The sequence below is a fragment of the Marmota monax genome, unplaced genomic scaffold (genome assembly GCF_021218885.2).
Source record: "Marmota monax isolate L192 unplaced genomic scaffold, Marmota_monax_Labrador192_F-V1.1 WCK01_AAM20220418_F8-fsc00042, whole genome shotgun sequence".
NCBI lineage: Eukaryota > Metazoa > Chordata > Mammalia > Rodentia > Sciuridae > Marmota > Marmota monax.
This window is the reverse complement of record NW_026693008.1, coordinates 13,176,558-13,189,472: the sequence shown is the minus strand read 5'-3', so window position 1 is coordinate 13,189,472 and position 12,915 is coordinate 13,176,558. Positions and strand designations below refer to the sequence as shown.

The window sequence follows — 12,915 nt, the reverse complement described above, 5'->3', positions numbered from 1 at the left end:
GGATTAGAGCCAGGCGGGTCCTAATGCTGGTGGTTAAAGTTTGGGTTGGTATGAGGGAGTAGTGAGTCTTCTCAAAAATGCCCTTGGGTGTGAATGCAAAATTTTTCTTAAAATGGCAGCTGTCACTTAAGATGGCTGTCCAGATGCTAAGCAAGGACATTACAGGTATTCTTTTGTACTTTTTTCTATTAATAATATATAAGTGGAGATAACTTGATAGAGATCTCCTTTACTCTTTAAGTTTTATCAAGCTATAATTTGCATATTTATGCAATTCACCCTTTGTAAGAATTCAGTTAAAAAAAATTTTAGTACGTTTTACTTCTGTAACCATTACTAAAATTTCATTTTAGAACATTTCTATGATCTAAAACATTTCTCTATTCTAATTTAGCAAGTTCCTGCTCTTCTTACCAGAATCAAAGATTTGGGCTACCCACTCACTGCTCAGAGGCCAACATTCAAGAAATGAGAGTTCATAGGAAGGGATCAGATGTATTCAAGGGCTGTCAAACTTAAAAAGATAGAAGGAATACCCCCTAAAACTCCATCTTGGGTGGCTCAGGGTTGCAAAGGGCTCTCACACAGAGAGAAAGGATGAGGACAGCAAGGAGACTGCCTATAGTCTTTGTCATTCAGGTTGAGTGTTTCTTTTTCTCTGGTAGGAAAATTGGAAATGACCTCTACCTCCTGTGGTTAAGGACTCAGGAGGGGCATTACAAAGATCATTGGATAGGTGCTGGGTGCTGTAAATCTAAAGATTATTTAGTAGTTAACATCTTACACATTTAGACTTCTCTATAATTTAGAATGCTGGTGGAGAAAGGGAGAGAACTTAAAAGGATTAGGGAGGAGAAGGGGGAAGTGAAAGTAGCCACCAATGATGATGATGACCCAAAAGAGCTGCCCTCTTTCACTCTTACTCCCAGCCCCAGGTAGCCAACAGTTTGCTTTCATTCTCCATAGCTTGCCCATTCTAGAATTTATTAATGAGACTTATTGTACAGTCAAGAATGTTGTCTGTCTTTAGCAATTTTCTGTGTGCCCTTGAAAAGTACATTTATTTTACTATTTCTGGGTAGAATATTCTATAAATGTCAAGTAGCTCATGATGGTTTGTAAGTTTTCCATATTCTTATTTATTTTCAGTCTACTTTTACAATTATCAAGAGAGGGATTATAGTCTATAGAATTTTTTTTTTTGCTGCTCTTTTCAGTTTTGTTTTGTGCTGTGATGATGCTCTTTTGTTAGGTGTATAAATATTTGGAGTCATTATATCCTCTTGATAAAATAACTTGACCTCATTTATCCATGGTAATATCCTTTTCTTTTAAATTTATTTTGTCTAATATTAGAAATCCTCAAGCTTTCTTTTGATTAGTGTTTCTATAGTTTATACTCTTCCATTTCTTTTCATCTCTTTACATTTAAACTTTGTTTCTGTGGACAGCATGTAGTTTAAGTCCTGATTCTTTTATCTAATCTTATAATCACTATCATTGAATGAGAATGAGATTGTTTAGACCATTTACATTTAATGTAATATAGATGTGGTTATGTTTAAGCTGTCATCATAGTTTGTTTTGATTTTGTTTCTTTATTTTTTGTTTCACATTTCCTCATTTTCTGTTTTTCTTTTAATTATTTTGCATATTTAATATTTATTCTTCCCCTTTGTTGATATATTAGCTATCTTTTGTTCTATTATTTATGTTATAATTTATGTTATAATCTACTTTCAGTTAAAATTATACTTTATATAGTGTTAGGACTATAATCCCTTATACTTTTATAGTACATATTATAAGTATACTTCTTTTTTTTAAGGAGAGAGAGAGAATCTTTTTTGTAGATGGACACAACACAATGCCTTTATTTTTATGTGGTGCTGAGGATCAAACCCGGGTCCCGCCCATGCTAGGGGAGTGCTCTACCGCTGAGCCACAATCCCAGCCCCAAGTATACTTCTTACACTTCATATATGTGAAGTATAAAAATATAATAAAATTATATAGTTCATATGAAGTATAACAACTTGTAACAATATACTTTCATTTCTCCCCATGTAGCCTTATTTTTTTCATACATTTTACTTATATGGCCTCACTGTGGGGAGTCCTAACAGACTTGGTCTGGCCACTTGCCCTGAAAAATCAAGCAGAAAAAGTAATGGTGAATTGGAAAGGAATTTATTCAGTATAGCTATCTTGCAAAGACAAGGAGACCCAGTGTTCTGAGCCCTGTCTTTAGGGATACCAACAAGAACTTCAAGTTTAAATAGAGAAGGGACAGAAGCTGGGGACATGAAATATGCATAGTTAAGCAGTTTGGGTCAAAACTGTGGTCTGGTTGATAATTATCTCAGATCTGGTTCTATAAGTTCCTTCTGGCTCTGGGGATGTTGTTATCCCTTGAGAAACGTTTGGTTCTCTACACTGCTTTTGCTTAGAGGGCAGCCTCAGTTCTTGTTATAGGATAGTTTCTTCCACATAGTGGGGTAGTTTCATCATAGGTTGATCTGCCTGCAAGTCTCGCTTTTTCTGGATTCTTGAAAATATCTTAGTTACTCTTTTCTTGGTGTTTTTAATTGTGAAAGAGGTCAAGAGAGATGAGGCAAATTTAGAGCTATCAACCTTGTATTTACCAGTTTTTAGAAAGACACTCAAGTGATTAACATGTCTACATGCAGATTTGAACAGGAATTTGACCTAAAGTTTAAGGCAACAAAAGAAGACCAATGCAATGTGAGGGCAGAGATGCTTTTTTCCTGCTTTTAATTACCCATCAGACATCCTCAGGACCAAGTGAAGAATCAGTGCTTTTTTAACAAAAGTAGGCTCAACCCCTTATTGTATGTATATTCACTGATTTTTCTCCTTCTGAATATTATGAATGTATTAGAAAATTCTAGAATTTTAGTATTCCTTTAAAGAGCTTTAAACTTTACTTTGGTGGGTAGTTAAGTTACTACACTATTAGTTTAATCTTTTAAAGAATTTTTAAAGGTTTTTTATGGCAGTTTTGAAGTAACCTTTATTCTAAAGCTAGGTTAGCATCACTACTAAGATAGCCCTTCTTGTGTCAACACTGAATTCCTCAGCTGTTCAACAAAAACTCACCTCTGCTTGGCAAGAAGTCATATCTCTTAGTATTGTATGGTCTCTGAGAGCTTTCAGTTGTATGGCTTCCCATTCTTTGCCTAATCTCCTGAGATTTTGCCCTGCTCTTACATTCCTTAGTATTTTCCAATAGAAGTAAAAGAGCATCTATACCAATTTTTCTGGAGCTTCTTTTCAATTAATTTCCCCATTTCTGATATTCTGCCAACAAATTCCAGCCAGCTTAGTCCACCATAACTAAATTCTATCTGTTCAACCCAAGAAACTTGCCAAGCTTTGAATCTGACTACCTCTGTACCCTGCAAATCTGGAAAATGATGCTTGGTAGACAGCTCAGGCAATCTTATGAGTCACTTATTTGTCTCTTTTCTCTCAGTGGCCATAGTTCTGCACTAGCTATTATAAAATTTACGAAAAAAAAAACAGTTTCATTAATTTTTTGTGGTTTTATTGTTGTTTACAGCAGGAAATTAAGTATAGCCCCAGTTATTCCATCCAGGCTCTACAGCAGAAGTTGATGTCTTTCAATTTTAAAGTCAACAATTTAAAATACCCCTTATTTTTGATATACAGGGCAAAGAAAGAAATTGAATACCAGGAACTGATGTTTCTTTTAACTGGAGGAGTAAGTCTTAAGGCTGCTGAGAAAAATCCTGATCCAACTTGGCTGCAGGATAAAAGTTGGGAAGAAATTTGTCGAGCAAGTGAATTTCCTGCCTTCAAAAAATTGAAGTAATTATTTACATTTGATGATTTAACATTGAATAGTGATGAGTAGATTTGTAATTTAGTGATTTTTATGGTTCTTTTTAGTTTATTGGTTGGTAGAAAGATGGGCTTTTATTATTTTGTATACAAATGTAGCTCCTATGTTACAAAAAGTCAAAGCCAATTTCTTTGACCCTGTACCCTTGAATCTGTCATTCAGGTTACCATTATAGAAACAAAAGCTGCTATACCCTAAATTCTGGAAGATGCCCCAACAAAGGTAGATTAAAGATTATTTAAAACTTCTTTCATTATAAAGAACTACCTTTCTGTGCCTCTGAATGGTAATAAAAGAAGAATCCCAAAGATCTACTGTTAATAGTGAGATTGAGAAGACCAAGTTTAATAATTTCAAACTTAATCCTTAAGTATTTCTGTAAAGACTGAGAAATGACTACCCTTTTCTTCTCCACTACAGCTGGTTTTCTCAAGTATAGATATATGTCTTCCTGGGAGCCAGACATTGAAACACAATCTCATTTGTCTCATTAGTATTCTCCAAAGGCTTCTGGTAAAAGAAGCTTTAATTTAGTTGTTTCAGTTCTTGCCAATCTTCAGTCCTTATAAAAAAAAAAAGACCTTTTTATTAAAAAAAAAAAAGTGTGTGGGAGAGGTACTATTCTAAGTAATAGTGGCCTAACCAACAAGAAATTAAAGAAAAGGAAATAAGTGCTTTTTATGACAAAGATTTTCAATTACTTATTTAACTGAAATAACTTTATTGAAATGTCTCCACATAAAAGTTCACCTTGCCCCCAGCAAGCAATTAGATGGGATCTGTGTATCACTTAAATGCCTTCATGAGAACTGGAAATAAGCCACTCTTTACTCTCTTAAGTCAAATCACATTCTTCTGGGCTATACCCTACAGAATTAGCTTTAGGAAAAACAGTAAAGGTCCTGCCAGATGGCCAGTAATAGCCCTTAGTGCTTCTGGAAGAGGACCAAGAAGAGCAGATCAGCATGGACTGTCCGCCTCAGAAAACAGGGTATGGGAAAGATATGGTTCTAAGCTGGTGGGTATTGTGGAGATTCCATATTTTTGTGTAGCCATTCTGCCTTGCCACAAAGATTATTATTATCATCATCCCTCCCCCTCCCTACTCCCCCTCCCCCTCCCCCCTCCCCCCTCCCTGTCCTCCTCCTTCGTCTTCTTCTTCAATGTATTTTTAGTTGTAGGTAAACAGAATACCTTTATTTTAATTTTTATGTGGTGCTGAGGATCAAACCCAGAACCTCACGCGTGCTAGGCAAGCACTCTACCTCTGAGCCACAATCCCAGCACCCCCCCAACCCAGGATTCCTTCTTTCTTGTGCATGTGCATTAGCAGGTGGGCATACTCATTTTATTTGACCTTTGTTCCCCTTACATACTTAATGGCCCTTGGATCTCATAGCTTGTTCTTTCCAGCCATGTCTGATGTCATCAGTTATTGCTCTTCTTGGAGGGTTCACATTAGAGGTCACTGTTGAGTTGAGGAAAAGAAGGGTGGCCTTCCAGCCCTTGCCTTGATTTTGACAATGCAGGTCAATGGCAAAGATCTCCCTAGAACAATAGCTATTAAACAGCAAAGAAGCCATAAGAGCATACTGTTGGGCCAAGACTCACTGATAGCTACATGTAGTCCAGGGTCATTGGAGCTGCCAAGACAAGCCAGTACTGAAGCAATTATTTGCTGAATGTTCATGGACCATGCACAGGATTAGGCACCCAGGGATCTGAAAACTACAGAGCATGTCAAGCTGGTCTGTACCTGGGATACTAGTGAAGAAAAAGCAGTGCTGGGAGCAGAAAGATGCAGCCTGGGGGTCTCTGCATGTCCAATGAGATGCAGCAGAGTGTGGAAATCCAAGTGATTTCAACAGGACCTGGCATACAGAACTCATGTTCTAATTGGTGAAGTAGAGGTTTTCATTAGGTGCACATTGAATGTGGAGGTCTTCAGGCCACACAGGTTGATGATGCCATACTATGAAGAGCTTATCACTATTTGTATCTGTCAGTATCATATTAAATTAGTCACTTGCCAAAGCAAAGGGATCTGAGCTCTGTATTTGGTCAGTTTACCTCTCACTCACAGCTTATGGACTAAATGACTATCCTTCCTCATGATGAGAAGAAAGATACATTGAATTCCATTCTGGCTTCTTTGTTTTCCTGCTTGTCCCCTCCTCTGCAGCTGAAGTCTTCTGTTCTGTACTTTCTTTTGCCAGATGTTATTCAAGGGGAAGTTGGCAGTTGTTAGTCCAAGGAGCAAGCAAGCAAAAAATAGCTTTCCCCTCCCCCCCCCCCTTGGTGGTGAGGAGTGAATGCAGGACCTCACACATGGTAGGTAAGCATTCTACCACTGAGTCACATCCCTAGCTCTTTTTTCAAATTTTTATTTTGAGACAAGGTCTTACTAACTTGCCCAGGCTGGCCTTAAACTTACCATTTTCCTGACTCAGCCTCTCAAACAAAAAAATAGCATTTCTTTTGTTTTTAATATTTATTTATTTATTTATAGTTGTAGTTGGACCCAATACCTTTATTTCATTCATTTATTTTTATGCAGTGCTGAGGATCAAACCCAGGGCCGCAAGCATGCTAGGCGAGTGCTCTACCACTAAGCCACAATCCCAGCCCCAAAATAGCATTTATTTTCAGGACCAAAATAATACCCTGGTAAATATGATACTGAAGAACTTCCAGTTGTACCCAATGAGGATGAGACTTATCAGGCCCATTGCCAGAGTTTTATAGGCTCTGTGGTTTCTATTATACCTCTCTTTAGAATTGTGTGAGTCAAGAGTTCTCTTGGTGGCTTCTTCTCTCATGTCTTCTCCTACTCTGCCAGCTGCCTTTATTCATTTCTGTTCCTAGTTAGAGTGTACTTTCCAGCTTCCCCTCAGTTACAGTTCCTGTAATCTAGTGATTTTTAAATGGCTCTATAACTTTTTTATTTTTTCCCCTTGCTCAACAGTCTCTCAAAACCTTTCCAAATAAAAACAATAATTATTAAACTTTTTCTACTAGGACCCATTTTTGTGAACATTTACTGGAATGGCGGAAAATCTATGACAGTAAAGAGCCACATAATGCAAAATTTCCAGCACCATTGGATAAGAATCTAAATGAACTACAGAAAATAATAATTCTTCGGTGCTTAAGGCCAGATAAGGTAAAAGACATATGTGGTTGATTTGGAATCCAGATAATTTGCCATTTATTAAATACTAGTCATAAAGATATAGTCATGTACTGCTTAATGATGTTTCAGTCAATGATGGACCTCATAATATGACAAAGTTCACATTATATTATAATGCAGCTGAAAATTTTCTGTTACCTAGTGATGTTGTGTCCATCATGAGGGCATAGTGTAATGCATCACTTACATATCTGTGGCATGCTAGTGTATCCATTGAACCTCCAGTCATATGAAAGTATAGCACAGATAATTATGTAACTATATAATACTTGATGATGACCATAAATGATTATTGCTGTTTTATTTTCTACACTATATTTTAATTATGAATTTAGAATGTACTCCCCTTTATTTTAAAAAACGTGAAACAACCTCAGGCAAGCCTTTTAGAAGGTATTTCAAAAGAAAGCCTTCTTATCATAGGAAATGACAGTTCCATGGGCATTAACACCCCCTGAATACCTTCTAGTGGAATGAGATGTAAGGTGGAAGACAATGATACTGACAATTCTGATCCTGTGCAGGTCTAGGCTAATGTGTGTGTTTGTGTCTTAGTTTTACAAAATAGTTTTAAAATTTTGAGAATTTTTAAAAATAGAAAATATTTTATAGAATTAGACTATAAAGAAATATTTTCATACAGCTATACCATGTATGTTTTAAGTTTCTACAAAAAAATCTCAAAAAGTTTTAAAAACTTTATAAACTTGTGAGTGAAAATATTATAGTAAGTTAAGGCTAAATTTCTTATCCAAGAGAGAGAAACTTTTTAAAATTCAGTATACTGAGTCTACAGTGTTCATGGACTCTGTAGTAGTACATGATAATGTCCTGGGCCTTCACATTTCGTCATCATTCAATGAATCATCCAGCGCAACTTCCAGTCCTAATTAGCTCCATTCATGGTAAGTGCCCTGGACAGATGCAACATTTTTCTTTTGTATTATACTTTTACTATATATATTTTTATTTAGATATGTTTAGATTCCATTTAGATATGTTTAGATATCATTATGTTGTAGTTACCTATAATATTCAGTACAGTAGCATGCTGTACAGGTGTATAGCCTAAAAGCATTAAGCTATATAATAGAGCCTAGGTGTATAGTGCACTATATCAGGTAGGTTTCTGTAGATAATATTCTATGATACGCAGGAAATCAACTAATGACACATTTCTTGGAAATTAATCCCTGTTATTAAGTAACACACAGCTATATTATTATTTGATTTTTGGCGGGGTGGGTTGGTTTTGTTTTATTTTGTTTTTTGGCAGTCCTAGGGATTGAATCCACAGCCTTGTGCATGCCAGGCAAGTGTTCTACCACTGAACTACATCCCAGCACTGTTATTTGGTTCTTTAATTCTCATTTCAGATACTCACACGGTATCAAACACAGTATCTCATTTCAGAACCCCACAGATGGGGTAATTATCCATCTGTGGGTTTATTGGAGATACTTTTGGCCATTGTTTCCTCTTCAGGATTTTTTTTTTCTTTTCTTTGTGGCACTGGAGATTGAATCCAAAGGTGGTCTACCACTGAGCTATAGCCCAGCCCTTTTTTAAAATTTGAAATGGAGTCTAAGTTGCCCAGGCTGGCCTCCAACTTGTGATCCTCCTGCCTAAGCCTCCCAAGTAGCAGGGATTATAGGCGTGCACCATTGCATTTGGCTTCTCAAATATTTTTTGCCAGCCCACCCAAGATTCCAATTATATATATGTTAGGCTGTTTGATATAGTGCCATACTAGTGATGTTAAAATGATGTTATTTTTTTTAAATCTTTTGTGTCTTTGTATTCATTTGAATAGTTTCTGATGCTCTCTTTATTTGCTGATTTTTTTCCTTTTGTAGTGTTAATCCCATCCAATAAATTTTTTAGTTATGTATTTCATCTTTAGAATAGTTTTTTGTTTTTTTTATATGTGTTCTGTTTCACTTTTCACTCTGCTCACGTTTTTTAAAGCTTTAAACACAAGTTATAACTGTTTTCAAATCCTTAACTGCTAATTCGATCCATTTCTGGATATCTTATTTTACTTATTTGTCAACTTATTTTACTCTTGGTTATAGATTATATTTTCCTGCTTCTGGGCATGTCCAATAATGTTTGATTGGGTGTTGTACATTGTAAATTACTGATGGCTTATTTTTTGTTATATTCCTATAAAGATAATGTGTTTTAGGCTGGGGTTGTGGGCTCAGTGGTAGAGCACTAGTCTAGCATGTGAGAGGCCTTGGGTTCTATCCTCATCACCACATAAAAATGAATAAGTAAAATAAAGGTATTATGTCCAACTATAACTAAAAAAATAAATATTAAAAAAAAGATTGTTGTTGTGGGGCTAGGGTTGTGGTTCAGTGGTAGAGTGCTTGCTGAGCATGTGTGAGGCACTGGGTTCGATCCTCAGCACCACATTAAAAAAAAAAAGACATAAAATAAAGTTATCATGTTCATCTACAACTAAAAATATTTTTTAAAAAAGATTGTTATGCTTTGTCCTACTGTTTAGGAATCAACAAACACTAACTGTGGACCAAATCCAACCTTTGATTTCTTTCTTTTTTTCTTTCTTTTTAATATATATAATATATATATTTAGTTGTCAATGGACCTTTATTTTATTTATTTATATGTGGTACTGAGGATCAAACCCAGTGCCTCCCACATGCTTGGAAAGCACTCTGCCACTGAGCGACAACCCCAGCCCCCATGATTTCTTTTATCCAGCCCATGAAAGAAGAATGTTTTACACATTATAAAGTAACTATTTTAAAAATAAGAATATGCATCAAAAATTGTATGTGTCCTACAAAGCCAAAAATATTTACTATCTGGCCCTCTACAGAATAAGTTTGCCAACTCCTGTGGCTATATAATTAAATTACTTGACTTTAAATTGTTCCTTTTGAGTATTATTATTATTAAAATTTGTTAGGGATGATCTTAAATAGTCTTTCCAACTGATAGTTTAGCCCAACTATTAAAGTGTTGCCCTTATGGGATCTTTCCTGAATGTCCCAGGTGATCATCAAGGACTCCTCATTGTGTTTATTGGGAACTTTAATGAATTTCTAGTCTTGCATGAACTCTGATAGTTCCCTGAGCCCCCAGCTCACACCTCCCCAATCATTCTTTGCTTGGCCTTATACACACATGCCACAGTATTTATAAAAAACTCCAAGGTTTTTTTATATAAATTTCTGAACTCTGCCTGAATAGTTCTCTCCTAATTGGAACTCTACAACTCCTGGCTGCCTTGGTCTCCTTGAATTCCTTTTCTGTCTTATCAGCCCAGCAACACTGCAATGCTGTGTATGAGTCTGCTTTCCATTGCTGTAGCAAAATACCTGATACAAACAACTTAAAAGGAAGAAAGGTTTATTTGGGGTCATGATTTCAGCGGTTTCAGTCCATGGTCACTTGGCCCCATCATTTTGGACTTTTGATGAAGCAGAGCCTTTAGTGGTAAACATGTTGTGGATCAGAGCTGCTCTCCTCATGGCAGCCAGAAAGCAAACAAAAAGAGTGAGGAAGGGAATAGGACAAGATATATCCTTCCAGGGCTTGCCCCCAGTTACACCTACTTCTTCTAGCTAGGTCCCATCTCCTGTAGTTTTCACCAACTCCCAAAAGTCCATTCAATTATGAATCCATCTGTGGATTAATTTGTTGATAAGATTATAGATGTAACGATTCAGTCACTTCCCAGAAACCCCACCTCTCAATTGCTGCATTGGGAACGAAGTCTTTAATATATGAATCTTTAGCGGACATTCTAGATCCAAACCATAACATTCTACTTCTAGTCTTACCCTCTGTAAAGAAGAAAGCTGAGGAATTAATAGGGTTCACTTTGTTTCCTTTTTATCTAGGATCACAGTCCTGCACCACCTAATGCCAATATCTTTAATGGTTGTTTTATTAATTTTGCCTGTTTTAAAATTGTTTATAGTGGGAAGGTAATTCTAATCCCTTTAACTAGAAACAGGAGATGGTGGAAAATCTTGTACATGTCACAAAATCATTAGTCCAAATGTGTAGAAAAATATTTTTATAGGTGGGATAAGTAAGATAATACTATTTTTCACACACCAAGAAAGGTTATTATGTGTTACAAAAGGAAAAACTTAATAGAAAACACAAACATCTATGTTCACACATATAGTTTAAACTTTGGCGGTAAAGTAAAATTTATTTACAGTTTTTAAATGTTAAACAGTAAGAAAGACTGTTCAAGACTCGTAACAAGTAGTAGTCAAGGCTCACAATAGAGGAGAGACATAAGGCTCAACTCTGAATACAACAGAGATGGTTGGGGATTTGCAGCCAAGGAGAAGGGTAGGAGAAAGTACTAATACTACATTAAGGATAGAGAGAATCCTGACCCAAAGGATTTTTGCTTTAAGCAGGCCAGTATGATCAGATTTGAGGGATTAGGGTGATTAATTTAATCAGATATGAAGGATGGTGGGTTCTTACTAAACTGATTTAGCAGAATTCTTGCTACAGAAGGTCTCCTAAGGACAAGGCCTAGTAGAAAAAAGATTCAGAGGAGCCTAAGGTTTGGTCAAGGAGAGAATCTGTTGTCACTTCACTTTCCTTGGCTCAGGTATACCATATATAATATGAAGGTGTTAAAATGATAGCAACAGTCTCTTCCTTCCTTCTCTGTCCTTCCTTCCTCCCTCTCTACTTGTTACATTTTTAGTAAAGTCACACAAGGAGCATTATCTAATGTTTCATTCTATCTCTGGGCAGGTTCAAAAGGAGGCTACCTAATTATCTCATTTTCTCCTACCCGATAATAATGTGTGTGTGTGTGTGTGTGTGTGTGTGTGTATGAGAAAGAGACCAATTTGTATTTCATTTTCTATAAACAGCTTTCTCCTCTGCCCATTTTACTTTTGGATTGCTATTCTTCTATTAAATTAGCAAACACATTTTGCATATTAGGGAAATTAGTGCTTTGTCTGATATGCTAAATGCTTTTTTTGGCCAGGTTCAAATTTCATTTTTTCTCATTTTTCAATAATAAAGTTGTTGTATGAAATAGAAATTACTCCAAAGACCACATTTTCTCTCTTCACCAGATAACACCAGCTATAACAAATTATGTAACTGACAAACTCGGAAAAAAGTTTGTAGAACCTCCACCATTTGATTTGACAAAGAGTTATTTGGATTCAAACTGCACCATTCCCTTAATTTTTGTGCTGTCTCCAGGGGCAGATCCCATGGCCAGTAAGTGTATATGTTGTAATATTGTAAACTTCTAAGAAATTACAATTAAAATATTTTGCTCATTGCCTACTTGTTATATGATTATAAATCAGTTAGTAAATCTGGCATTCATAGGGAGAGATAACTAGAACTTTCTATGATAATACATGTATACATAGAAATCATAAGGCATATTTTATAATTCTAAAGTAATTTCTTGTTCTCTTCATAGGCTTACTGAAATTTGCAAATGATAAGTCTATGTCTGGAAATAAATTTCAAGCCATTTCACTGGGTCAGGGACAAGGACCAATTGCAACAAAAATGATTAGAGCAGCAGTAGAAGAAGGAACTTGGGTTTGCCTACAGAATTGTCACCTTGCTGTCTCCTGGATGCCCATGTTGGAAAAAATATGTGAAGATTTTAGCACTGAAACCTGTAACTCATCCTTTAGGCTTTGGCTCACAAGTTACCCATCTCCAAAAGTATGTTTGTTTATTATAGAAGTCAATTTAGCTGTTACATTGTATGTCTTGAGTTTTAGACATTTGTTAATTCACTGGTTGTATGCATTTTTAGGGTCTAAGATTGCTATCTTGCATAATGTTT

The 12,915-nt window shown here is 36.0% G+C and overlaps 1 protein-coding gene and 1 pseudogene across 10 annotated transcripts in view; one reads left to right on the top strand and one right to left on the bottom strand.

The window, feature by feature from the left end:
- Positions 1-12,915, top strand: part of Dnah12 (dynein axonemal heavy chain 12) — a 256,363-nt gene that overhangs the window by 218,359 nt on the left and 25,089 nt on the right. For all 10 annotated transcript variants that reach the window (XM_058582183.1, XM_058582184.1, XM_058582182.1 and 7 more), the window contains 4 exons: positions 3,694-3,852; positions 6,905-7,049; positions 12,176-12,326; positions 12,538-12,791. In XM_058582183.1, coding sequence (XP_058438166.1) covers positions 3,694-3,852; positions 6,905-7,049; positions 12,176-12,326; positions 12,538-12,791 — 709 coding nt within the window. The remainder of the gene's footprint in view (positions 1-3,693; positions 3,853-6,904; positions 7,050-12,175; positions 12,327-12,537; positions 12,792-12,915) is intronic.
- Positions 4,426-5,943, bottom strand: LOC124098127 (DDB1- and CUL4-associated factor 4-like; annotated as a pseudogene).